Genomic DNA, 26,012 nt, shown 5'->3' on the forward strand with positions numbered 1-26,012 from the left:
CCCGAAATTACGTTTACAATATTTAACTTCGAATACTATATATAACATATCCCAGGTAGCAAGACTCGTCATTTTGACGTCAATTGACGTCAAAAGTCTGTCATTTTGACGTCTTTTGACGTCATTTGACGTCAAAATGACGAGTGCTTGCTACCTGGGATGTTTCTTAAGTGTCCAATATTTTAGATTTAGGAATTGATTCTTGATGTCATTTTATGAGAAGAAAAGTTTATATGAACGTATGATATCCTAACTCTATATAACAATATAGTGTATCTTTTTACATTTCTCAAAATAACGATCATAAAGAATTATGAGTGTAAAGTAGGTTTTTAGACGAGAATTAAAACCAAAAATGGGAAAGATAGCAAATAACAAATTTCCAAAATTTAATTTTTAGTTCTTGATTTTTTTTCCAGTCATACACAGTCTTAAAAATATCCTACTTTTTCTCACTCTTGAATGACAATAACTGGTTCAGGGCACGTATTATGGAACTTTTCGGAATGGATTCGCGATTATTCCGTTTTCCCTGAAAGACATAACAGAAATCTAGGAATTAACTAAATGGTTCCGATATTCCAAATTATTAATTACTAATTAACGGAATTATCCGTTTTCTCTAGAAAACACATTATAAATCTAAATAACTAAATAACTATATACAATTTCGATTGGAATCTATTCCAAAAAGTTTCATAATACGTGTCCTGATCTGCATTGCTTCGCTGAATCGTAAAACTAACGCAGAGTAGACCATGCGATTCATGATTCGCAATTCGTGATTCATTATTTGTATAGGATAGTAGTTCTATGTACGATCAATATAAATTGACTGATTCGTGGTGATTTGCGCCCTTTGATTTTGTTAAAAAATTGCTCAGGTTGCATGAATAATAAACAATGAATGCAAACTCGACGAATCTGCTTATTCATATTACTTACGAATCTCATAGCGAAATGCGAATTTCAAACCACGAATCGCTCATAGTATAGCATTAGCTTAAATAATATTATATAATATTGTACAATTCATATATTATAGTATTATTTAATCATATTGTACAATTTATATACTTTTATCCTGCTTACAATAGCTATCAACTATACCTTAAAAACATTACTATTTGCTATATCGTATTTTTGATAAATTGAGATTAACAGTCGAATGATGATTTGACGAAATTTACATAAATGATCGATGATAACTTAATAAATCTTTGGACAAAAAATGTTTTAAAAAACGTTAAACATCTTGCTACTTTGCTTTTGTACAAGTTTTTTCCTTTAACTCCCAACAAGATTCCCAAAACTCTTTAAGTCTATTATCTCCATTGGAACAGAAGTGTCGAAAATCCTGTATGATTTTTTTCTGGAAAACTTCGTCGCCCGCCGAGAGAGATAATAATTTCCACTTGCGGCTGATCATATGATTCCAGGACCACAAAAAGCCCATCTAAAATTAATAACAATTATGATTTTTAATAGACAAAATTTGACATTAGTTTTTTAAAAATATATATGCATATATGTTAAAGAAGACTGTAATAGCTCTTAAACATTTTTATCGTAACATCGAATATCTTTCTTCAAATTTTATTCAGAGATAACCTTTATTATTAAATCTTAAATCTTTACCAATTTACGCCAGTGTTGTTAATTCATGAAAATTTAAATGATCGCTTAAGTATGCGATAAGATCACTTACTTTCCTATCTGTGCTATGATCGTCCTTCTTTCCCCCAACATGTCTGGTAATGTATGCTTCGTGCGGACTAGACTGGTCCGAATGAACTGGGTATCTTTTCTGTCCTGTATTTCGCCGTACGACGTTCGTACCGGTTCGTGGACGTGGCCGAGTATTCGTGGTGGATGGCACTAATATAAATGCGTTACCAGTGATGTGAACGTACTGACGGTCATTTTCGGTATTCTCAACTAAGCACGGCATGAAGCCGAATCTCTGTAGAATTGCTTCTTGGAATAAAAACAACCTTTGTGCGTAGGTATCTTCACGGAATTCTGTAAATTTGTATTCATTACTTTTATCAAATAGGACAGTGTTTTTTTTTAGGCTGGTAACACAATCAGATTAGTTAGGACAAACCTTCAAAGAGATGCCGCTTATTTGCCATTAAACATTCCGTATCGAGAGGTATGAAAATAGGACCTCTGAGAGGATCGCTCTTCAAGACATATGGTAGCGCTAACAGATCGCTAGGAATCGGTATCATCTGTATCCCGCACATTTGAGCCTTGCGTTGCCAAACGAATATCTTACAGACAGAGATTGATTATTAGCAACATTTCGACAGTGTAACGGAAGAAATTAGATAGGGGAAGGTAAACCGTTGCTTACCAGATCAGCCACTATGCTCCCAGATGACGCAACCCATTGTACTACGAGTTCATAAGAATTATCTACTTTGTAAATGGACTGGTATCTCAAGTGACCCCATTCGATCCTGTCACTTTTATTATTGATGTCGATATCAAGATGAGTATGTTTATACAATGGCACTAAAAGAGAACAAATTATATGTGACTCGTTTTATGTATCTCTACTTTATCGATACGAATCTTGATAGATGATTCTGTACATGATTTATATTTATTGTAAATTAAAGATTAACTTTTCTTGTATTTTAAAAGGATATTTGTAATGTCGTGATATGAAGGGCACACGCATAAATTGCGTATTGAGTATTTTTGGTACCTGTCCAATTTCTATCATCCATCGGTTCGGTTAAATCGATGTCGTCTCTCAGAAAAGGTGGAACGTTGGATTCGTCAATAGTGTCGCAAGGTATTGTTATGGCAGGTACTGTCGACACTGTTGTCGAAGACGTTGGTTCACACCATCCTTTCGGCGGTCTCATTTCTACCTCCACCCACTCGTTCTCGAAACTTTGCAGATTTCCAAGCGGCGCGGAATAGTCTGCGGCTGTTACCAAAGAAAGCGATGAAATTGCGAATTGTTGAAAATTCGGTCGCATTATTTACCTTTTTGATTTTCCTTATCCTGCACGATATGATACAAATAAAATCCCAGTACAAATGGTTGCGAGAAATCGCCGGACGCATGGCATATCAATTTGTCTTGAATCATTCCCTGTACAAAGATAAATTGTTATTATATAATTTTATTGTTGCAATAAAGCTTTAAATAAAACGTGTAATTAAAATCTTCTCTTTTTTTTGTTTGAGTGCAATAAAATGTGGAAAATCTTTTTTAGAAAGTGACGTTTCTGTTTGAAGCAGTACTCTACTTGCCGGAGAACCTGACATATTTCTTGATATAAGATGCATTTCTATTTTTACGTTTTTTAACTATGCAAAAATATCTATAAAAATGCAATGTAAGCAATGTATGCAATATATGTAAGTTGAGATTAAATATATGGATGATATACTTATTCAAACTCAAATTATATAAACTGCATCGAATAAATAACAAAATTTTTCTAAATCTTTACCTTCATGATATTAATACCCTGTTCGATCCCCGTGCCGCCTTCTATGTGGTTGTTCAACCACTGGATCGCATCGGCGCTAACAAACGTTTGGCTGGGTAGCGAGGGATGTTGTGTTAAGAAGCCAACACCAGTTTGAGGATGTTTCATGGCCTCCAAAATTTCCACATTTGTCGCATTGCTTTTTATCTTGGTCAGCTCCTGATTTGCACTGTAATCAAGTTTATAATTACATCATTTATATATTTGATACCAGAACGACCAAAGCTTATTCAGAAAGAATCCTTATTACTTATTTTCAATATCGAACAAGATGAGAACTTTTCCTTAAAATAAATTAAGGCGAAATCAATAACTCTTCGCTTCATAAATATCATAAACCTTATAATTGAAGGTTTGTCCGAAATTGATAAGTCACCAAGTATTGATAATAATTGATGCGATTTAACACTGACTGTTTCGTAATTAACATACCAAACGAATTATCTTGTACATGAACATTGAGACTCTTAAACAAAGTGTCATTCAACAAATTGATGCGTTTAGGTATTTTACTGCTAAAGTAAAAGTTATTGAAGCAAGTGACATCCTTATTACCTGTCGTCGTTAGCGTCGAAATGATCCTGCTGCTGTTGCTCGAGCGACAACGGCAAAACGGCTTCACTGGCAGGCGACACACGTCCTTTGTCCATCACTTTGGAACCGGATCTAAATCACGCATGAAAATGGAGAATATTCATTAAGTAATTGTTACTAGCATGCAGAAAGAAGATGCAGAATCTACGAAGCGATTTATGTTAACGCTATCTAAGCAAAAATGTTTTATTCTATTTTATGTCACCTCCCCATAGCAAATTAGATAAAAACTTTACAGAAACAACGGCTCCAACACGCTTTTCTATCGCAAGATGATGTTATTCAAGTGAATAGATTCGTTGTTAATCTTATGAGTTTTATTTTCGCAAGATCTCAAGAATAAGAGATATACAATACCGCTGTTCTACCGAATATTTTTTTAGTCACAGACATAAGTTTAACTTTTATATCCTTTATGGAAAATAAATGCAGAAAAGTAATTTTTCTTGTTGGCAAAAAATGTTTATCGCAATCTTCTACCTTTTTGTCAATGATTCTTAATAAACTTCGAGTGATATTCCTCCTATATATACATTCCAATTATCTTATTAAAAAACAAGCCATTTTGTTCAAGTTAGTCAAAAGTGAATAAAAATAAAAATTAATTTACTACGATTCTTCATTTAATATAAAATATTGCATGGCTTTGTGACTGTTTGCATACTTTGCGCATACGTGTGAGACTAAAAGAATACGCGACAGCATGAGTTTGAGATTAGAGCCCGTACCATTTACATATTATAAAGTAAAACGCGTATGTGTTTAATGCTCAACGTCGTATGCGAATAGTTTCGTATTCTTAATCTGACGATGAATTACGGAAGGAATAAGAGAGTGAGACCAACCTGTTTGGCACGTGGCGAGGAGTGTCGAGGCACGTGCGGGCAGCCGCAGCGGTATTCACTACATGCCTCTCCTGTACAGAGGACCAACAACCCCGTCACTCCCTCACTCACTACCAAAATGCTCACACAGAGCATACATACAAATGCCGTTAAACTTAAGCTTTTACATCTCGTTTTGTCCTCGGCACGTCGTATGTATGCTCTCTAGGCTGGGCATTAATTGGAAGACAAACAGAAAAAAGATGAAAGAAGCTGAAAGGTACAGAAACTATGTGGGGGGGGGGTCCCTCTTAGGGTCTCTCGCTTTCCTCCTAATGCGTTGCACCTGCTCCACATTGAGTGACATCGAGAGGATATTAATCAAAGTGTCGCAACGGTTATTATCAAAGCCCACGATGACCAAAAGTGCGGAGTAAGGATAACTTGTAGTATATGTAGTATGCAAAGACACTCAAGTGTGTTTTATATTTAAAAAAATCACAAAATCGCAAACAAAAAAAAGACATGCACGATAATAGTGAAGTCGAAAAAGTGTTGTATGCGTTCATGTCAGATGTATCGGTGCATCCTTTTTTTTTAGTTGTGCCTCTGATCTTAGCAAGAGCAATCACCAAAAGCGTTAAACTGAAAAGAAACTGGATTTAATATAGCCATACACATTATAAAACAATGTCAAATTCCAGGAAAGCGTCAAAGAATGGTTCACCGATTATGTTACGTTTATGCTTCATATCGTCATCACGCATTTCGGCATCAGACGTTGTTCTCTGATTGTTCCTCCTTTATTTCCTCCTTTATTTAAGTCAAATGCACTCTTGTACTGGACAAGTTGTATTTAACATAAAATGCATATGAAAATATGTAGCACTGATAAAATATAAGTGATAATATTCCGTAAAATCAATGAGCCAATTAAACACAATGTGATACAAAAGTCTCGCTCCAGGGATCAAACATTTGCCGTACATAATAAAAACCAAGCAATAATGAAAACCATCGACCACACCAATTTGGGATAGTCCACTGAAAAAAAAAGAACAAAAGAGGAGTCCGCAAAACTACGTAGTTAAAAATTGGCGCAAAGCAACAATGCTGAAATCATCAAGGTAGACATATTCAAACCTTGGTCTCGGTTTCTCTGGCAGGCGGTTGCTCCCGAGTCGCTCCCTGAAAGGAGAGCTGCCGACTAGATTGGTCTGGAAAGTATGATGACATGTATGGATAACTGCGAATGGTAATGATCAAGCTGATGATATCGTGAAAATGTATAGGTATAACTAGAATGCGATGTTCAAACATTAAAAAGTGTTGCTTAAAAGTCGCTCTCGTATAAGGCATAAGTCATATATGTATGTATACATATATATACATATATTATACGTGTATATATACATATATATGTAACGAGAGAAGAGTGTAAATCAAACACATCATAACATCTGACGCATAACGGTTAAGCTCGCTAAAAATCATAGATGCACATTCAACGCAAAAATATATCAAGCACGGTCATAGTTATCGTGAGATTATATTGTATTGTGTAAGCTGGCCTGATCATTCCAGGTAACACGTATCAAAGAAGCGAGTCTATCGAAAAACTCGAATAGCCTTGAGAAAATCGGGTAAAATTGCACCAGTTGGGACCATTCCACATCCAAGTAAAAAGAGGTTTTTGCAATTACAAGTTTCCAAAAGAGATGAATGTTAATTTCTCTTGGCAGCCTGTGAGCGCTCTCTGAATATAATCTCGGAATCTTCTTTTCACTGTTGTGCAAAATTATCTTTCCTGCTGCAACTTTACTTCACTTGTAGTATTCTATATCGGGAATAATATATTGTGTATACAACAGTCTGTAGAGAATCGAAGATCTATTTCCAAGAAATTTTCTCTTATTGTACCGCTTGTAATTAACTAGTCGGAAGCTCGTACGAACGAGAATCCCAACCAATTTGGACTCAGTGTATACAACCACTCAGTGGCTACAGGAGGGGAGGATGTACCTGGTTAGTGAGGAATATCAGGCTCGTGCTGTGCCTGCGTCTGGTCAAATGAGAGGCAGGATCTCTTGGAGGGACACCACCTAGAGCTGTGGGGCTCTGAAACATATCATGCTGAAATCCCCCTCCCCATACAAACATTCCAGCTACATGTCTCTACCTATCGTACATCTATACGTATGTAATATCGAATTTGTAAATCTATTTAGTAAGTAGAGACTTATTGTGACTTTGTAATCGTAATCTTAATCTGCTGTCAACGGGTACGTCTAACAAATACTTTGATATGTATTTCGGAACGATCGTAATTTGTAGTATAGGGGTATAAGTATTATATCGTTAAGTAGTAAATTAATACTGCTGAATGTTGCTATTGTACATGTTATAGGCTGACGTTAACGCAAAGTGTCAAAAGAAGCTTTGTAAAAAGCCGTGCATTTCTTTTAGTTTTCTAATTGTATATCCTAGTGTATAGTCTTGTATAGTCTCTCCAGCATGTTATACAGCAATGTTTTATCTACAATTGATGGAATTAGGTTTGTCAGAGACCATTATTTCGCTAATAAGATTATATTTTATACTACAATAAATATGTTTACAGAAACTGCGTAATTCAAAAGTTAATAAGGTATAAAATAATTAACAGAAGCATTAAAATAAATCTGCGAAAATCAATCAAATATGAGCATGCAACATTCAAGTATAGAGGAGATAGTATAGAGGAGATATTCCAGAGAAAATGCAATTTTTGTACATTATTTTCTTGTATATGTGCAAGAAAAAGAGACTGCCTTCAAGAATTGAATTTATATTTCATGTCATATATAAAATATGATCCTTATATGTTTATTTATTTTTTTAAATAATCGGAATAAAAAAAAGGGAATAGAATATATCTCCTCAAACAGCATAATTTACAACAAAACTATCAAGCAATTAAAATAAATATCACGTAGAATGAAATAACTGCAATTAAAATATTTATAAATATAACGGAATGTCCCAAAAAGATTTATATTAGCAACAATGTTCAAATATTACGCAACAAAGATTCGATAAAAAAAAATTAATGATCAAAACGAATTAAGATTGGAGAAATTTTTGTTAAAGATAATAAAAAATGTCTTCTGTATAAAGTTTTGTTACTAGTGACGCAATTATACTTTTTGGAACGTCTTCTATTATCTGTTAAACTATTATACATTTAAAATTTCTAATAAATAATTAATAATTTGGGATTAATTCATCTCTATACATATAAAATTCTATTTAAAAAAATTAGAAAGGGAGTAATTACCCAGTTTTTGTTGGGATTTGGCCGTCGTATTTTGTTCAACCACCCCTCGATAAAACGCAGGAAGCCGTCCATTAATGATGCCTGTTCAGCATTACTGAGCGGAGTGTATATGTCGCATCTTGGGGAACCTTCTAAAATTCTGCGGGTCGCAGGATTATTATATGGTAATAGAAATACTCGAAACCTCCAATATTTGAGAGCCTGAAAGAAAACATATTTAAGATCCTGAAATAAAAGGAAAATATCGAAGTTAGTACTTTCTCTTAATAATGCGGGAAACCGGACTTTTGGAAATCCACTCACTTCCACTAAAGCAAAATCAGTGTGGCCCCGTGTGCAAATGTAATGGTCTAGATAATTCCAATTATAGGTCTCGAGTTTCTCTGTGGTGAAAGACACCCGCGAGACTTCGTACGTGTCGTGATGCGGAGCATGAAATCGATATTGATAGTGAATATTGAAGGGTGGGTAAGGATGCCTGCAAATTTAATTATTGCCAATATTTGTTATTTGAGTTTGCGTGTTTGTGTAACACGTTGCACTGGAGAAACACTAATTATAATAAAATTTATTCAAGTATATGTCTTATTATGTGTCAAATACAAGTTTTATATCCTTCTTATTATATACTACTTAGTATCAATTCATTCAAAAAGCTCTTGAAAGAGTTTAAAAAACTTTATATGCAAGTAAATAAAATAAACTACGTAGATATGATAATTTAATTAAATCACGAAGTGATATATTAACTGGTAATTAAAATTTTGGAAAAATTGACTTTTAAAAAGTACGGCTAAAGACTAAGTGTGTAAAGAAGAGATCTATTAAGTTCCAACGGAATCAGTTGATTGGTACAAGATCCCAATATCAAATTATAAATTATGTAATATTTACCGTGGACGGTATCTCGTAACTGTTATAGAATTATCGAACAGTGATATTTTGTGAAAAATTCTTCCAATGCTAAGCAAATATTCCTCTTTAGGCTCGGACTCAGTCTGTCTGCCGCGTATTACCGTACTAATTGCAGGAACGGGATTGCTGCCAGTGGCGTTGCTCTGATTCTTGTTAAGTGACGGTAAAATAATTAGCTGGAAACCCTTAAATGCAATATTCGTGATTACTCCAGATACAATTACATAAAAGCGCATTAAAAAAAAAACTGAGTGCTTTATTTATATAATACTTGGGCCAAGCGCTGCGAGACCAGCTCTTTAAACACTTCTACAGTTGTGAGCGGTTTCTTGTATATCGCTCGCTGTTGGGCAAAATCAGCGTTAACGTCGTCCGGGAGAAGATTGTAGTCCGACACGACGTAATCATTTTGTAAGCTCCGCTTGTCTGGGAAGTAATCAGTAGTGATGGGCAGGCACGCGGGGATTGTTAAAGATTTCCAGTCAACCCCTGTTTCGAATAAAATTTTAAAGTGATTGAAGTGATTACAAACATCATTCTATATATGCAAGAAGAAACAGATAAGTTGCAATTTTACAATCGATATTCAAGAATATTCTTTTCCAGCTTCAAAGCTTTTTAGCTCCTCTATTTTTATTTAATATCCATTTCTTCCTTATGTAGTCACAAAGAGTAGATGCTCGATGAGATGTCACTTGTTACAGATGAATAGAAATTATAGAAATCGAAGCACTGAGAGAATTATCATTTTATATTTTGATCAGGATTGCATAATAATTGTCACTACAGGAAAATGCATCAACTTTGATAGTTGAAAAATGTCAGATTTCGATTTTCGAGAATCTACTGTATTGTCGATTCAATCTCCCTTTACCAGTAAAAATAATATTTAATCTGCCTTCCGGCAGAAACTACTGATATATAATTTTCATTATACAGAATGTTCTGTAGAATGTATATTAATAGCAGCATAATGATGTCTAAGAAATATTTAGTAGACGTTTATTTTCGAAAAAAATTCTATTATAAAGTTTGTATGCATACATGACTTTATATTTAGAATTCTTTGGAACATTCTGTATATTTAATTCAATCTTTATCATATACGTTCCCTATTGACAAGTTTAATTACGATAAGACACATTATTGTGTGTAGATTCCTTACACTGAAACATTCTCTAATAATACTGATGATTTGCGAGAGAATGCTGTTTACATATGATAAAGATTAAAAGTCTTCTCTCTCTCTAAATGCATGCTGTCTGACAATTATTAGTCATAATGTGCTTAATAACAAATATTCTATAGTGATATATCAATTTTGAGTTATTAAGTCACGTGTGTAACACAATAGATAACTAACGAATCTAAAATAGATACACATTATCCTTTTTACACGCCGGTGCAATAAAGTTACTCGATTAGATCTTCAGAAAAGAGAGAATATAATGTAATAAGCATATCTAAACAGCTACGTATCGTAGGTATGCCTTAACATATAAATGTGGAAAACAGAGGCTGTATTGTAGCACATTTTGTCAGTGAGAGGAAACACATAAAATAGTATTAAAAAAAATAAAAATAAAAATAAAAATGCGGAAAAGTATAAGCTTTACGTAAGGTAATATATATCTGACTGACGAAAACAGCAAAGGAGCAGTTTGCGAGATGCTCAGCAAAGAACAAGCGGCGATCTGTGCGATAGATGAAAGCTGCTTACAGCGAAGATGTTAAGCTTCAACGTGGAGGAACAGGTTGAAAATATCAGGCGAAAGGATATGTGTTTTATATTATTTAAAAATAAAAAAAAGAGAATCGTTTGAAATTCTAGAAATCTGCTGTACATGCATCAGACACATAAGACAATTACGGCGAAGAAATGGTGAAGAATTGTGAAGAAACTATTTTAATAGTGACGCTTCTACTTCGGGCTAACGTCCCTAAACAAGATAAACAAATGTATACCATAACCGGATCAATCCCTAATAGTATATGGCGCTAACCTATGATGGCTGTAAAACAGCATAAGTGACATCATAGTTGTACATCACACACGTATCAATGCGTCCAGCGTTGCATCCCAATTAGACGTACCATAGCATGGAAATAAACAACATTATTCGTATCGATGATCGATGGTCTTGTAAAAAAATTAATATTGGATATTTTCAAGAATGAAAATATTTCTTTCCTTGCGAAAACCTTTCGCGGATGTATGAAATACATATATGTGGATGTAATCATCCGACGATACAGAGATGCGATTCTATGAGAACAGAGCGTAATTGCAAGATTGGGTTAAGCGAAGCTATTATAAAAAATAGGAAAGAACTACTTTTTTACTCATGTAAAATAAATGCAAAATTATAAATAAGTGAAAAAGAAAACGTATTATTGAAAAAAATGTGAAGATTTAACTTGTCATTAAAGTATATTCTGTATTACAAAAAAAAAACACATATTTCTGTACACGTATTAACAAGTTTTATAAATGTAAGAAATGACAATATTGGGATAGTATTTGCTTTCAAAATGTTTCCAAGTATTTTCATTCTTTCATAAATGTTATCAGTTGTAATGACTTATCAATCTTCTTTGATGCTGATATCTGATATGAAACATGTAATAGCAACATGTAAGTTCAATTTTTCACTGTCACTATCTATAAACAGGAGCAAATCTGTAGTGATTTTCAACAAACCATATGTCCTAACTATGGTCTCTATCTTTGCTGACTATATATTTTATTTAAAGATAACGTGGTATACATTTATGTGTGAATATTAAATTTATAATATAAAACACAAGAATAAAGGAAATTAATTTTGATTATTTAGAGTCATACTATTATAATTCGAAGCTAAAAAACCACAGGAGCACTCCTGCTTATTATATATCGATATTTATATTATTTAAATTATATCAAAAATTCTGAGTAAAATACCGTACGTGATAAAGCACAATACACGTAAGAAGCATTATGTATAACTTATGGATATTGGATACTGGAATTATATGTGTGTTATGTGTAATGTAAATAACTTGTTACTGAATTGAATATTTTTAATTCTTATCATTCAGGATTATTCAGGAATTCTCTCTTTTAGACTGTAAGCTTATTGATAATTACGCTAAGTCGATAACTTTGTTGCATTTTTTTAGGCCCTATAATGTATTACAGAATAATATTAAACTTTATAATATACATATATATATATATATATATATATATATATTTAAAATCATTCAAACTACTTTATATTATATTAAACCTTCCTAATTAATAATGTAGTAATTATAGAAAGAATAATGTTAAATAAATGTTTGGAGTAATAATCTATAATATTTCTATTATTTCCCGCAAATTGTATAGATATAAATTCAGAGAATTATTAGAAATATTAAAGCAAACCTGTTGTTAGAGCAGGTGTCCATTCCTGCTCACCAGTAGCACCCCACAAGAGAGTAAGACTCTTATTCACCATAGCTAAAGGATTTGCAGCTTTATCTCCATTAGTTACAGAAGGATTAGGTCGCAGTAACTTTCCTTTTGTGTCTATAAGACCATGAAGTTTATTATCTATTGTATCTCTCATATTTCATACCTTAAATATGCTCTAATTTAATAATATTAAATACTAACGACCTTGGAATCCTATTTGAGATGCCGATCTTGAAATCTGATTTGAATTGCTCGCCCCAACTTCCATCGAGGATCCACCTATAGTGGCTAATGTAGTCTCACTTTGTGACTCCAATGTTTGCATTGGAATAGCTTGATAGTGATGTTGCTGTATTAGAACTCCTGTAGGCCCTATGAAATTATATTAATATAACTTTGATAGATTTTACATATAAATTTATGTCATCAGTGGTTTAATATATTAAATAATATGTGCAAAATATATGTTGTAATTGGAAAGTTAAAACTAAATAGTTGTTATTTTCAACAACTGATTGTTACCATGTATGATTTACCATGTATAAATGACATTCAGTACATTTATCATTACATATATATAAAACAAGATAAAGAAAATCAATTATATTTACCGATATAAAACGAGTGTAATAATTACCTTTTGGAAAGATGTGAGTCCACCGTCGTCTGTTGCTGGTAAGTTTAATGGTAACATGTGATGGATCGAAAGGATTGATTAATGCCCTACCAGGCCTAAGTATATTCGTCGGTTGAGAAATTGAGTTCGTTGGACTACCAGCGCTACCAACAACAGGTCTAAACGGCGGAGATATCTCGGAGTCTGTTAAGTCGCTTTTCACCGGCGTTCTAGATACACCTAATACAATTATTGCAGCTATTTAATAAATATCTCAATGATATAACCAAATTATTATCAAACATGCATGTGCTTGCCAGTTTTATCTTCATTAGATTCAGTGTTATCGTCATCTGTTTTGTGCGGTATCGTTATTGCTGCACTCCGTAATGAAAGCACTGGCGGTGAATGTGTTTCAGGTGGTGGATGATGTATATCAGGATCCGACATTTTACGTTTCAAGAGCTTTAACAAATGGCCATTATTATGAGTTTCAAGGCACACCACGCTCGTCTTTTTCCTCCTCGTATTTATCCTTTGTACACTGAAACGACAATAAAATATACGTATTAATTTAATAAAGTAACAATAAAAGACGATTGGATTTATTTACGCCGAATTTTACTATAATCCATATTTCTATATTACAAAAATTAAAAAAAAAGAAAGAAAGAGAGAACATTATGTTTTGTCGTAGTGCTAAAGGATACCGCATTTAGCTTATTTACCTTGAAGTATGAACTGTTGGTAGTTGGAACACTTGTGCATCATAAGCATCATAATCGAATAACGTATTATGTAAACATTCTCTTGGATCTTCTTGCAAAAGTCTAGTTTTGCAATGTAATTTTTCATTATCCGTCAGATGTTTCGACACCTTCTGCGGCAGCTTTATTCGTGGAATAAATGTGGAATAGGGAATCTTTTTGTTCGTGGAATAGAAACTGAGATTTATCCAGTGAGGCATGCTATAGTCATCTGGTGCATTTATAGAGGAATCTTTGTTGTGAAACTAGAATCAAATATTACACACATATTACTTGTATATAAATAAATTATGTACATAATATCTATACATATATATATGTATATATTTGTACTTATAGTACCTTCAATAACGGAACTGCATGAAGTGGCTGTTCCCCAACGCATACTAAATCACTTCCTACACCGTTGTCAATGATTCTCTGCTTTGTCACATTTGTCAGCTCTCTGTCAACCTCAAAGACTCCAACTCCAGGTGTAATGACTACAGATAACTGACCAGTCCTGTCAAAGCTGCGATCCAAGTAGTGTTTTTCAAAAACTGTAAAAATATCGTGGATAGAATAAGATGCAAAATAGACAAATAAATTACTTAATGATTTGGTCGTTCCTTACTTACCGTTCAAAGACATATTCAACACTTCCAAAAAGTTGCCTTGCGCAGCAGTGGAATTTACTGCCTTAGGCATATTAACACCTGGCTTCTGGTGATATTCCAAGACAATTTTTTGATAATCAGTAAACAGTTTGCGCAGTTGCACCAATATATTACTCCAATCCTCAAATCTTTCATTCTGTACCGCGACTCTGTAAAAATCTTCATAAAATCTCCCTCTGTAATCGTGCTGCAAACACTCCCTCATATGATTTGGAAATTCCTCCAAACTGGTCGCATTGTAGAAAGTTCTCGAGAACAGTACTATAGTAACTTCATGATTGCTGCTATTCTTTTTCCACTTTTGAAATAGGTCCGCTAAGAATCCATTAACTGCCTTCTCAAAGTAAAGATCTCCGTGTATATCAAAATCCCACATTTCAGAGCTCATTTGAATGAACAAGTATACCATACTTGTAGAAGATCGAAACACTACCTAAGAAGAATCGGATCTTTTATAACAAAGATAAAGGGACATTGCAATAATAAAGTACCATAATGTTGCACAAACTTTAGTGTCATCAGTTATGACGCCACAGGCAACACGATCGCCCTGTGACCACATCTCGTACACTTGACAACGTATACTACCGCCGCAAAACTCTATCTTCTTATTGATGTACACGCAAGTGTTTACCTAAGAAGAACATATATATATATATATATATATATATGTACATATATTTTGCTCAGAGATACAGAAGAGATCAATTAGCAAATGTGAAATAAAGGAATAGGGTACCAAGCTGTTCTTCAAACGCCACATTTCGCTGCGTCCCATATACTGATCCTTAAACGTCAATTCTATGGAATCTAGGGCCACGTCGTCCGGGTTTACTATGTTCATGTATACATCGGCGAACGTTCGCAGCTGAAACATCGACGCTACGTTATTCTCCACGCTGATGGTCTCGCGACCCTGGAGGTCCTCCTTGAAGGAGGTGACTTGTAACAGCAGGCGGCTGAACTCATCGTCGGGATGGTAAATCTCAACGACGTCGCCGGTCTTTATGCCGGGATAATCCTTCGGGTTGATGATCAGGTCCTCCCCGCTAAAGTTCTTTTGATGCACTATCAGCTTGAAAAGCTTCATACTTCATCCGGCATTCTGGATCTGCGGAATAAAATTTCGAGCGGTGCTCTTTTTGGTAATTATACAGTTTAGGGGCCTCACCTCAAATATCGATGAAATTATGCTCAATCGACGCGTTTTTGCACGAAACGAAAGAATCTAGCAGAAAAAAGTGTCGCTCTGCCCCGCGACGCGAGATATTAAACGTTAAAGTTGACAGGAATCAGGTTATGATTCCCGTCATACCAACGAGATGTAGCAACTAGCAACACTGAACATGCCCTGCGGCCACATACGCATGCTCAGTGGCCGCACGCGCATGCAAAACTGCGCCAACTTTAAATATACACAGCTGAGAGGAAGCGCAATATTGAGTATAGATATCGATATTTAAATCATGAGGTAATTCTTTCAATATTAATTGATAACTATAGCAAACAAGTATATTGTTTTTTATTCTTTGTAGCAATTGGGACAAATGCGACGCAGCCGTGTGTACAGTTACAGCTTTTTCGATAGAGAAATGTTAGATCTTAATATGAATCCAATAAATAAATAAAATTGAATGTATTATTTTGAAGTTGTGATTTTCATTAAAGCAGATATTTTGTATTTAACTATTTAAAGCGCGTCACTAACCTATGTAGGTTAGTGATGCGCTTTAAAAGTATTTAAGTGTTTAAAGCGCGTCAACTAACCTATGTAGTAAATAATTCCTTTATTTTAGGTATCATTTCTTCAAGTTTAATAATAAAAATTTTACGTGAATTAAATATTTCTTTACTTTTAACATTTGTTTTTTTGATTGTAATTGCTGAGTTTCTTTTTTAAATATTTATTTTTTTCCAAGTAAAAATAATTTCTTTAGAATAATAAAATTCATTAGCTTCCTTTCAATAAATATTTAGTTAGGAGTATTCAAATAAATAACTTTTTTGTCTTAAACACAATTTTTTTAATCTTAATAAATCTTTTTCTCAGTGCAGGAGATCTATTTCTAAACAAAAGAAACATAAAAAAATATCAAGAATTTACTAACGATGTTATTAATGTAGTTTTTCTAGTATTTCGCTGAACAATTATTTCAAACAAAGAATGACACCATCGCCCAAAAAATTCAAAGTATGAAAAAGAAAAGAAAGATAAAACGGTTTGAAAATAACAAAACTATAAATAAATGTGAATATTTCGTTTTTATTAAAGATTAATTTATTTTAAACCTAATTTAGCAGATAATTTTTACAAAGTAAAGTTGTAAGTATAAAAATATAAAAAGTAAACATATAAAAAGTAAATTGATTTGTCCTAACCTATTAAACAAAAACTATTTCAATTGTCAGCGTAATGTATAGACGGACACGTGCGGATATCTTTCCTTCCATTGATTAACCAATTCATTAACCAATTGATTTATATGACAGTATATGAAATAAAGCTCCTCCAGTTTAGGACATTGTTTCAAAATAACGGAACAATTATCAGGTATATCAAGTTTCGCTCCAAAAAAATATAACTTTTTTAAGTTTTTGCACTGCGTTAGTAATTCCAACCGGTGATCAGTGAGGATAGCACCCCACAAATAAACTTCTTGCAAGTTTTGATAAGAGGAAAGTAATCTAAATAAGCTGTCATCAGTGCATTCGATTCTGTAACAAAAATTATATAATTAGTACAGTATTTTAATTGCGAAGAAAAAATTCATGTAACTTTTTCAAGACGCTCGCAAGAGAAGCAAACAAATTTCAATAAAGAATACAATAATGTGTGTTTTAAAAGAAAATGTAGCACACACACTTACAGAGCAAGTTCCACTTTTTGTAAATGCTTACAGTTAGCGAGAGCATTAATACCCTGAGATGTAGCGAACGTCCAGTCCAGTGAATATATTACTTCCAAGTCACGACACGAATTTCCCAACTCTGTTAAAACTGCATCGTTTATTAAGTCGCAATCTGCCGATAACTGACGCATCCGTTGATTATTTTGCAGTATTTTGCAAAAACGTTCGGTTCTTATACCAGGAATTCCAGTCTCAGAAAGGTCTAAATGTTCCAAATTATTCAGCCCCTCGAGATACGAAAATCCTTCGTCGTCTATGTCAGAATAACTTAGATCCAATTCTAAGAAAAATTTGTATTACAAATTGTTATACAATTTATCAATAATCTTGACAATTATATACATATACTATATACATATACCTTTCAAATTTTTGCATGTCTCTGAAATTTTAAGTAGGACAGGATTTAAGCATTTTCCATCGTAGCAGCCACTTAATCTTAAATGCGTTAAACGCCTGCCGCAATTATCAAGAAAGTTTACGAAATCATTAACATCAAAGTTGCATACTTTAAGATCTAATTGTTGCAAATATTTACATCTAGGTGTAAAATAACAAAATATATCGCACATATATTTGTCAGAGCTAATACATCGCATGTTCAAACGTGTATAGAGTAGAGGATCCCGTGTTAAAATATCAAAGCGCCTATTATTTACTTCATTCATGCGGCATAATGTTACCACATCTAAGTATTTAAATATTTTTAGTAGTATTTCATTCTGTAAAGATAAAATATAATTAATATAATACAAAATAAATACTTTAATACTCAAAGTACGAAATGTCATTATTGTAATAAATATTGTGATAAGAAATATACTTCTTAGAATACTTTACAGGAAGCGTAGATAAACTGCAACGTGATAGCTCCTTGGATTCATCCAATGAGAGTTTCACTCTCTTGGCACGATTCGAATTACTTTTCAAGAAAATACGACGCGGATATCTCTGATCAAGAGGTTGCTCATAACCAGAGATTACCTCCTGAGATACCTTTTTGTGCTTCAAATTATTCTTATAAGAAACCCTTCTTATATCGCTGCAAATATTATCGGAACAAATTAATTTTTAAATTAATTTTTATTATTAACAGAAAAAATGGATTCAAATATTATTTAATGTCGATGATAATAATACCTTTTACAAATAACACAGTATTTGGAAAAATTCTGTTGCAGATGAACTATATCTAAGTGTGCACTTTCTGAATTTGTTGTTAAATTATGAACATCGTCATGGTATGGATAGTACATGTAGTTAATTTTTTGGAATAGATTAGTTAAACTCTCGTTAGGATTTCTAGATAGGATCAATTCTGATGTACCGATGAGCATCACAGCATCTAGTTTTGTGTAAGACCACTTTGAACTGTCCTTAAATACTAGTTTGAGCATTTTGGTTTTAAAGTTACACGGATGCGACAATGGTGGAGAAAATAATCTAGATTTCTTCGGGGGTACAATCTGAGACGATTCATCCCACCACAAGGGAATCTGAGGCGATTCATCCCACCACAAGGGAATCCAGTGATTATTGGAATCTTGAGCCCAAATTTCTATTACGCTTCCAGGATTACATATTTCGTAAATACAGACTCTGATTGGATATACAGCTTCATGAAACTCGATATCTTTAAATAGAAAATATTATTATATTTACTCTCTTTTCAGCAAAAGCGTATCTTCCTTAACAAAATCTTATTTATCGATTTAAATATTACATACCAATATATCTTTTTGTCGCATCATAATCGAATAATACGAGTGCATCCATAAGTCTTATGAAATCTCTGTTTTTCCACGGAGATATTGAAATACTATCCTTTATCGGCCTCTATATTAGAAAATCAAAATTGTCAAATAGTAGAAAATCTTGTGACATATAATATATAGCGATTACTTTGTACAGGACTATAACAGAGATAGGTAGTACCAGAAAATACACGTACCTCGGTATTACAAAAAGGGATTAGTAAATTAAATAGTTGTCCGTAATTTTGAAATTTGGGTGGCCCAATTATGTCAGGGGCAGTATAGAATATGCTATGACTCCTGTAGTCCACGGCAACAAATCTTTTCTTCACAAATTGATAGATAAAGTCAACACTATCCTCTTCTACGGATACTCTGCCGACATAGGGATATCGACTACAACTCTCGTAATATGAAGATTTATTGTGGGTTGTCATATTGTCTCTCTAAAAGAAGACACAAAATACGAAGAATAATAATCCTTTCTTTTTTAGCATATGCTAAAATGCATTATAATCATATTTATTTATAATTATAGCGTTAAGATTATATGTATAATCTAACAATAAGTTTATCTTGCTTCCATTCGCATTGCTAAGTACAGTCTGCATGTGTGTGTTGAATATCATTATTAAATAATTAATTATTTTAAAGAAAATAACAGTTATTTTTTAATTTTGTTAATGTAGAAAAATGTTCTTTTTTAAATCTGAAATATCGGGAGCTCTGTGTTCTTCTACTACCACGTGGCACACACGTGGACGAGCACAAAAGAAAGAACATAAAAATTACACAATTTAGATTGCTCACATTCGCCAGACTTACGCTTATAGTTTCTAAATGACCATAAAGTTCCATTCTACAATAGTCGTAAGAGTAGATGTAAGACGCGTAAGCAGTAAGCCATTGACTAATAAGATTTTTACAATCCAAGAATAATCGATTGTAGTTGGTCAACTTTTACTGCTTACGTCTTACCGCATACTCTTACAGTTATTGTACAATGGGTTTAAAATTTTCCAAAATGTTTTATCTTACTCAATGTATCTTTTATCTCATTTTCCGATACACGTTATAAGTTATAACATGTTCTACCACGTGGTACTGTGTTTCACACGGTAGAAGAATATACGGCATACACACGTTCACGTGCACCAAAGAAAAAAATTGCAAAACTTAAATTGCTTACGTTCGCTACACTTACGCTTACGCTTTTAAATGACTATAAAATTTTTCAAAATGTATTTTTTTATTTATTTAATGTATCTTTTATCTCATTGTTTGATATAGATTATAGCGATCTAACAATAAGTTATACAAAGGATCACACAGTGAATAAAAAGAATTAATTATCTACCGGAAATTTAACTCGGAACTGAATCAAAAAATTAATCAGTGAAACTAATTTCTATCGATTTTCATACTACTTATTGTTTATCAGCAAGGCAGTTTTGATTTTTTCCGTATAGAATAAAGAAATCATGAAAGAAAAAAAATGTTGGAACACGTGGTGAGCACATACTATTGCATACTATTTCTGTACCCGGGAAAAAAAAATTATATATAACTATATAAAAACATATAAAGTTATGCATAATTATATATAAATATGTATTCTTTTATATAATTTAATATAATTATATCTAGATTCTTATATAAAATTATATAAAATTTTATATAATTATATATAAGTATATATATTTATATATATTTATATATAAGCATACATAATTTTGTATAAATCAGAAAATTTCAACATATATATTTATATATTATTATATATAAATATATATTAAAATATGTAATTATATAAAATATATATTATTCTATATAATTATATAAAATTATATCTGATTCTTCACGTAAAATTATATATAATTTTATATAATTATATATATTAATATATTTTTATATAAATAAATATAGAATTTTTCTAAATAAGTAAATCCTAAAATATATAAATTTATATAATTATATATAACTAGCTTGATACACTACTACTTGATTAAGTACGTGAACGAGCGAATTACGTGCTTGTTCTTTAACGAAAAACGGAATTGTATTCACGGACGCACATTTGATACGCATTTTGAAGCAAGCTCGCTCCCTCGTTCACGATCGTTATTCGCGATCGCGACAAGCAAAGTGAGAACGCCAAACGCGCGATCGTTCTCTTCAATCACTTTAATTGATTATTAATTCCCGCGCTCAACGAGAATTTCAAGCTATTCATTGAATCATCTTCCCGCGTGATTCACTTATTCGGAGTAAGAATCGAAACGGAGCGCGGAGGCAGGAGACGCGAATTCCGAGGTTATGATCGTTCCACTGCGACACGCGGGACGCGAGACAACGATTCTATTAAGATTCGGGTGTATCGCGCTTTGAGAAACACTTATCTCTCATGTACAATTCACTCACCGATCACGGCACACTGCAGCTGAGACGGCCGCCAAATCACAGCCGGGAGGGTGATACGTACGACGTCCAGCACGGCGTTCGGCGTTCATTTCGCCCGGCGACGGCATCCCACTCGTTTCAGTCGACACAAAAAGCAACGAAATATTCGACGTATGTTCACTTTGCAACACTCCGTAATCGGATTTCGTTTCATTCGCGAGAAAGGAATTACACGAGCGACGTCTTGCACCGATCGTTGGATCGTTGAACGGTTGAACGTGTCATCACACTCACGACGCTCGACGCTTGCGCGCGGCCGCGCGCCGCTGCCGCTGCACAGTCGGGCGAGAGGTCGAACGCGATTGGCTCGCGAGTCGAGCCCCCAGATCCGGCCAATCACGTTCGGCCGCTCCGAGCCGGCCGGCGGCGCGGCGGCCGCGGCGTACCAGGCGGCATACCAGGCGCTATACTGTTGAACTTGAGAGCAGCGTACGATTAAAGTCACCGCGCGGCCGATTGTTTCTGTCGGTGAGCGGCCTTGCTACTTGTTTCCGTCGACGCTCGGAGCACCGTTACGTGCGGAAGTTATTCGGCTATCGCTCCCGATGGATTTTGCACAAGTGGGAAGTGTTTGTGGTGCTCCGGCGCGCGCCCGTCGCCCGTCGCGGCGTCGCCCCGGTCGCCCGTCGCCGTGCTCGCGCAATGCTGTGTTTTCGGAACGCGCTCGTTTCTGCGAGTGGCACTCCTGCACTCCTCGTTTCGCGGGCCGCGGAAATGATCGACTACGCGAGTATTCGCCGTACGCGCCGTTCAACAATTTGGCGAGTGTATCAAGTGTTTGCCGGAATCAACGTGCCGAATCGCTCGCTGCTCGAGACGGAGACGTCGAGGCGAAGGTACGTACGGTAATTGTGAACGATATATTTGCTTTCGTTGTGATATTCGCGGGTGATAATCGCGGCGCTCGTCCCGCCATGTTTGGACTCTTGTTTTAGCATTCATTTATTTCGCGTCGTGCTTCGTGCTTTGAAAGCTGTGCCGGAATTGTCGTGTCGACCGTCGTGTGATTTATCTCCGATTCTCTCTTAAGGAAAAAGAGGGAGTGAAGCTGAGTGGATGTTGTCGTATCGAGTGATTCGAGCAACGCCGTGATACATTGCCCCTCGCGAATGCTTCGTAATCTCGTATATCTCGCGTCGCGTAAGTTAGCGGCCGGCAGTTACGGATTCTTCGTCGTGACTCGTGCAAATTAATAATGCAGTTTTACTTTCGCGAGTTCGATACCGTATATTGTGCGTGCGACATTTAATTTCAAATAGCGTATCTTTGATTAACGAAGTGCGTGTTTTTATTAACCGTCCGCTCGACTCGCGCAGTATCGCGCCAAGTTGCCGACATCTTGGAACATTTCGTCGCTGTTAACGCGATGATGAACGCGGAACGAATCGGAGCAATCGACGTCGCGACTCTTTCAAATTTGCACGAAAAATCTGTGTTAGAAAATGTTAAGATATTTCGGGAAGTGATATCGGGACACGGTGATGTAAGTGGCACGCGGCCTCGACGGTGTTGTTTTTTATATGCGGTGCGCTTTGTTAACGTGCGAAATCACCATGCGAGAAATTACCGTCGTGCTATTAATGATTGAATGTTGACATTTGCGTTTTACAGAGTCACGAATGTATTCGAGAAAATAGTTTCGAGATTCAGGAGCTGTATCTTCGGGAGCATTATCGTCAGCTGCAATTAACTCAAGTGCAACCACGAGTGCGAACGAATAAATTCGAGAAAGGAAGAAACTCGAGGAACATCGGACATTACAACCCGATATTGTTATTACTTATTTTTAGCTGCTGCGCATCGTACCTGTAAGTTATCAAATTATTTTATAATAATTTTTCAATAATTTTTTAAGTAATAATTTTTTTTATTATTTTAATTATTTTTTAAATTAATTTAATGAAAAAGAAGACAATTATTAATTATGTTGCAATTTTATTCTAATTCTTCGTAGCCTATCTATCCATATTTATATATCGATAACATGATTTTATATTACCAGCTTTTGTATATTACAGAGTAAAGTACTTCCTTCCCATGGGTACGACCTTGGCGAGGTGGGAAGGCCCAGTACCCAGTACGAGGATTTTACCCAAGCAAAACTCTCGTTCTGCTTGGATAAAAATCCAAAGACGGGGAAGCAAACGTACCCTCGTCCGCCGATTTAATTCAATAAACGAACCGCAGCCGGTTCGTCGCGTTTGCTTCGGGAGTGCCGTTCAAGTAATCGGACTAAAGAACTTTTTCAAAGTTTATTTGAAGAATATTACGGTACGCTTGGCGGAATATTCTTCTCGTTGACTTTACGGGAGTGCCGTACAGTATCGCGCGAAAGACATTTACTGATAATTAGTCCGCGCGCGATTGTAGTTTATTTCCGCGAGTGTTTCTCGCGAGTGTCCTGTGCGGTGAGAGGAGGAACCCTGAGAGCCTGACGTCCCGAGAGGAGGAGGAGGTCTGAGAGAGACATCGGGCACCGGCGGAGCAACCTTGGGGTAAGTATCATTTCTTAGCTACGTAAAATTAATAATTTGTTTCCATTTATTCGAATTGTTTAATTTAAATTTCGAATAAGTTAAACGTAATTAAAGAAAGAGAAGTTATCTAAAATTTTATTCTCGTAAAGATTTTTTTCGATAAACAGATAAATGTATTGCTAAATATTTTATTGAAAGACGAATTAGAGACGCGTAAGAATTAACTTTTCAAATGTTAATAATTTTGAGCGCTTTTTTAATTTAAATCTTATGTTTGTATGTTACAGTATCACCGTAGCTACGTGGCTGCATAACTCCGCCCGTTGCGCATCGAATCGGTGAGTCAATGAGAAATTTTTTTATTGAGGTAACGAATCTACGAATAATTAAATATAGAGCAAAAATATATCTCGGTACATGTCGAATTACAATAATTTATAGTATAAAAATATTACATTTTGTAGATCCATTGCCTTAAAATGAATGGACTAAAACTGATTATGGCATATATTTAATCTTGGTATCATTTGTTTATTGTTGTATTTATTGATTGTTATTGATTTATTGTGCCAGTGTGCTTGAGGAAATACTCGCACACTTCGCACGCACCGAGCTCGCGAAGAGCTCATCAAATTATGTTAAACTGCCGCGTTCTATATAAATTACTTTTAAATATAATTTTTTAATAAAATTTTGGAAATTTTATTATATTGATCAATTTTACTTAAAACTAGAGTTAGTAATGAATATTTTAGACACACAGAAGAGAAAGTAAAATAATAGTCTAATAATAAAAGTAATGATTTTTGAAATACAAAATTTTTTTTAGATTTTTTTAAAGAATTATTTTTGTAACATTTTTTTTTTATAAAAGAGATAAGAATAAGTAAAATATTGTGTTAGACATTATAAGAAAAAAATATTTGTAGATAGGAAAAAATTACGTGTTATAGTTAGGATGTGTTTTATTTATATCCATTTATTCCTTTCCATACCTATATTTAACCAAGATCAAATATTATGTAAATCGATGCAAGGAAGCAATATATAGATATATTTAGAATTTATTTGATAGAAAACGTGATAATTGTTATTTATTACTAAAATTTATTTTAACAAAGCATCGATTTACCCTAATTTTTTGTAGCCTATCCATCTATTTTTTATTGAAAAATTGACTTTATGCTGGATAAAGTCAAGTAACATAACGTGAGATTCTAAATATTCTGTCGAAAAACGTTGAAAATTTTTAAATTATTTTAGAATTGATGATATAGTACAATTATTCAGTTTTGCAATAATATATGACTACATTATATATTATTAATATATAATGTATCAAAATAATTTTGATAGAAAGTGAAAGATATAACGAGATACATTTATATCGATAATCGTAAAATAAAGATTTGCATATATTATTTAATTATTCAATTATAACAATGCGGTTATTGATTAATTATAATATTTAATTATAATTTATATTTATTTATAATTATAATATTTAATTATAATATAAATTATAATATTTAATTTAATTATAATATTTAATTATAATTTATATTTATTTATAATTATAATATTTAATTATAATATAAATTATAATATTTAATTTAATTATAATATTTAATTATAATATTAATTGTACGGGAAGTTTCTTTTTCTCGGATCTCACGTCGTTTTATTCTGTATATCTTATTTGATATATTTTCGAGATGCGTACCGCATGAACAACATGCATAATAACGCATCTTTGTGTTTTCGCGG

General features: G+C 33.8%; 2 protein-coding genes across 9 annotated transcripts; both read right to left on the reverse strand.

The window, feature by feature from the left end:
- Nucleotides 1-388: 388 nt before the first annotated feature.
- On the reverse strand, nt 389-15,996 carry Iml1 (GATOR complex protein Iml1). Of its 7 annotated transcripts, none has more exons than XM_071701208.1 (25): nt 15,817-15,996; nt 15,385-15,756; nt 15,154-15,279; nt 14,607-15,078; nt 14,332-14,528; nt 13,951-14,234; nt 13,540-13,766; nt 13,244-13,462; nt 12,811-12,978; nt 12,577-12,720; nt 11,168-11,176; nt 9,436-9,653; nt 9,144-9,349; nt 8,553-8,727; nt 8,250-8,450; nt 6,956-7,051; nt 4,955-5,025; nt 4,071-4,181; nt 3,477-3,684; nt 3,004-3,112; nt 2,717-2,944; nt 2,360-2,520; nt 2,108-2,276; nt 1,709-2,022; nt 389-1,456 (listed from the first exon to the last, which is right to left on the reverse strand). In XM_071701208.1, exons 2-25 carry the CDS (start codon nt 15,733-15,735, stop codon nt 1,259-1,261), a joined length of 4,662 nt encoding a protein of 1,553 aa, XP_071557309.1. In that variant the 5' UTR covers nt 15,736-15,756; nt 15,817-15,996; the 3' UTR covers nt 389-1,258. The 7 variants fall into 7 exon arrangements, with proteins under 7 accessions (XP_071557309.1, XP_071557306.1, XP_071557303.1 ...); XM_071701205.1 differs by lacking the exon at nt 4,955-5,025 and adding an exon at nt 6,077-6,150; XM_071701202.1 differs by lacking the exon at nt 4,955-5,025 and adding an exon at nt 6,077-6,150 and having other exon boundaries at nt 8,250-8,474.
- Nucleotides 15,997-16,150: 154 nt separating this feature from the next.
- On the reverse strand, nt 16,151-22,330 carry LOC139769811 (F-box/LRR-repeat protein 4-like). 2 transcript variants are annotated; one of them, XM_071701226.1, is made up of 8 exons: nt 21,730-22,330; nt 19,506-19,754; nt 19,282-19,390; nt 18,695-19,187; nt 18,395-18,596; nt 17,916-18,276; nt 17,513-17,834; nt 16,151-17,360 (listed from the first exon to the last, which is right to left on the reverse strand). In XM_071701226.1, the coding sequence occupies exons 2-8, from the start codon at nt 19,743-19,745 to the stop codon at nt 17,051-17,053; spliced, it is 2,037 nt and encodes a 678-aa protein (XP_071557327.1). In that variant the 5' UTR covers nt 19,746-19,754; nt 21,730-22,330; the 3' UTR covers nt 16,151-17,050. The 2 variants fall into 2 exon arrangements, with proteins under 2 accessions (XP_071557327.1, XP_071557328.1); XM_071701227.1 differs by lacking the exons at nt 16,151-17,360; nt 17,513-17,834 and having other exon boundaries at nt 18,199-18,276; nt 18,378-18,596.
- Between the last annotated feature and the right edge of the window lie 3,682 nt (nt 22,331-26,012).

The sequence above is a fragment of the Temnothorax nylanderi genome, unplaced genomic scaffold, assembly GCF_030848795.1.
Source record: "Temnothorax nylanderi isolate EJ_2023f unplaced genomic scaffold, tnyl_v1.0 TNYL_tig0024_pilon, whole genome shotgun sequence".
Classification (NCBI taxonomy): domain Eukaryota; kingdom Metazoa; phylum Arthropoda; class Insecta; order Hymenoptera; family Formicidae; genus Temnothorax; species Temnothorax nylanderi.

What these genes read in the sequence shown, in the direction of transcription:
- Iml1 (XM_071701202.1), bottom strand. Translation starts at nt 15,735, where the DNA reads ATGAAGCTTTTCAAGCTGATAGTGCATCAAAAGAACTTTAGCGGGGAG. An exon ending in CCAACAGTTCATACTTCAAG is followed by an intron (nt 13,767 to 13,950) that starts GTAAATAAGCTA and finishes TTGTCGTTTCAG; the next exon opens with TGTACAAAGGATAAATACGA. An exon ending in TCTCGCAGCGCTTGGCCCAA is followed by an intron (nt 9,350 to 9,435) that starts GTATTATATAAA and finishes ATTGCATTTAAG; the next exon opens with GGTTTCCAGCTAATTATTTT.
- LOC139769811 (XM_071701226.1), bottom strand. Translation starts at nt 19,745, where the DNA reads ATGACAACCCACAATAAATCTTCATATTACGAGAGTTGTAGTCGATAT. An exon ending in TCCCTTTTTGTAATACCGAG is followed by an intron (nt 19,391 to 19,505) that starts GTACGTGTATTT and finishes TTTCTAATATAG; the next exon opens with AGGCCGATAAAGGATAGTAT. An exon ending in GACATGCAAAAATTTGAAAG is followed by an intron (nt 17,835 to 17,915) that starts GTATATGTATAT and finishes AATTTTTCTTAG; the next exon opens with AATTGGATCTAAGTTATTCT.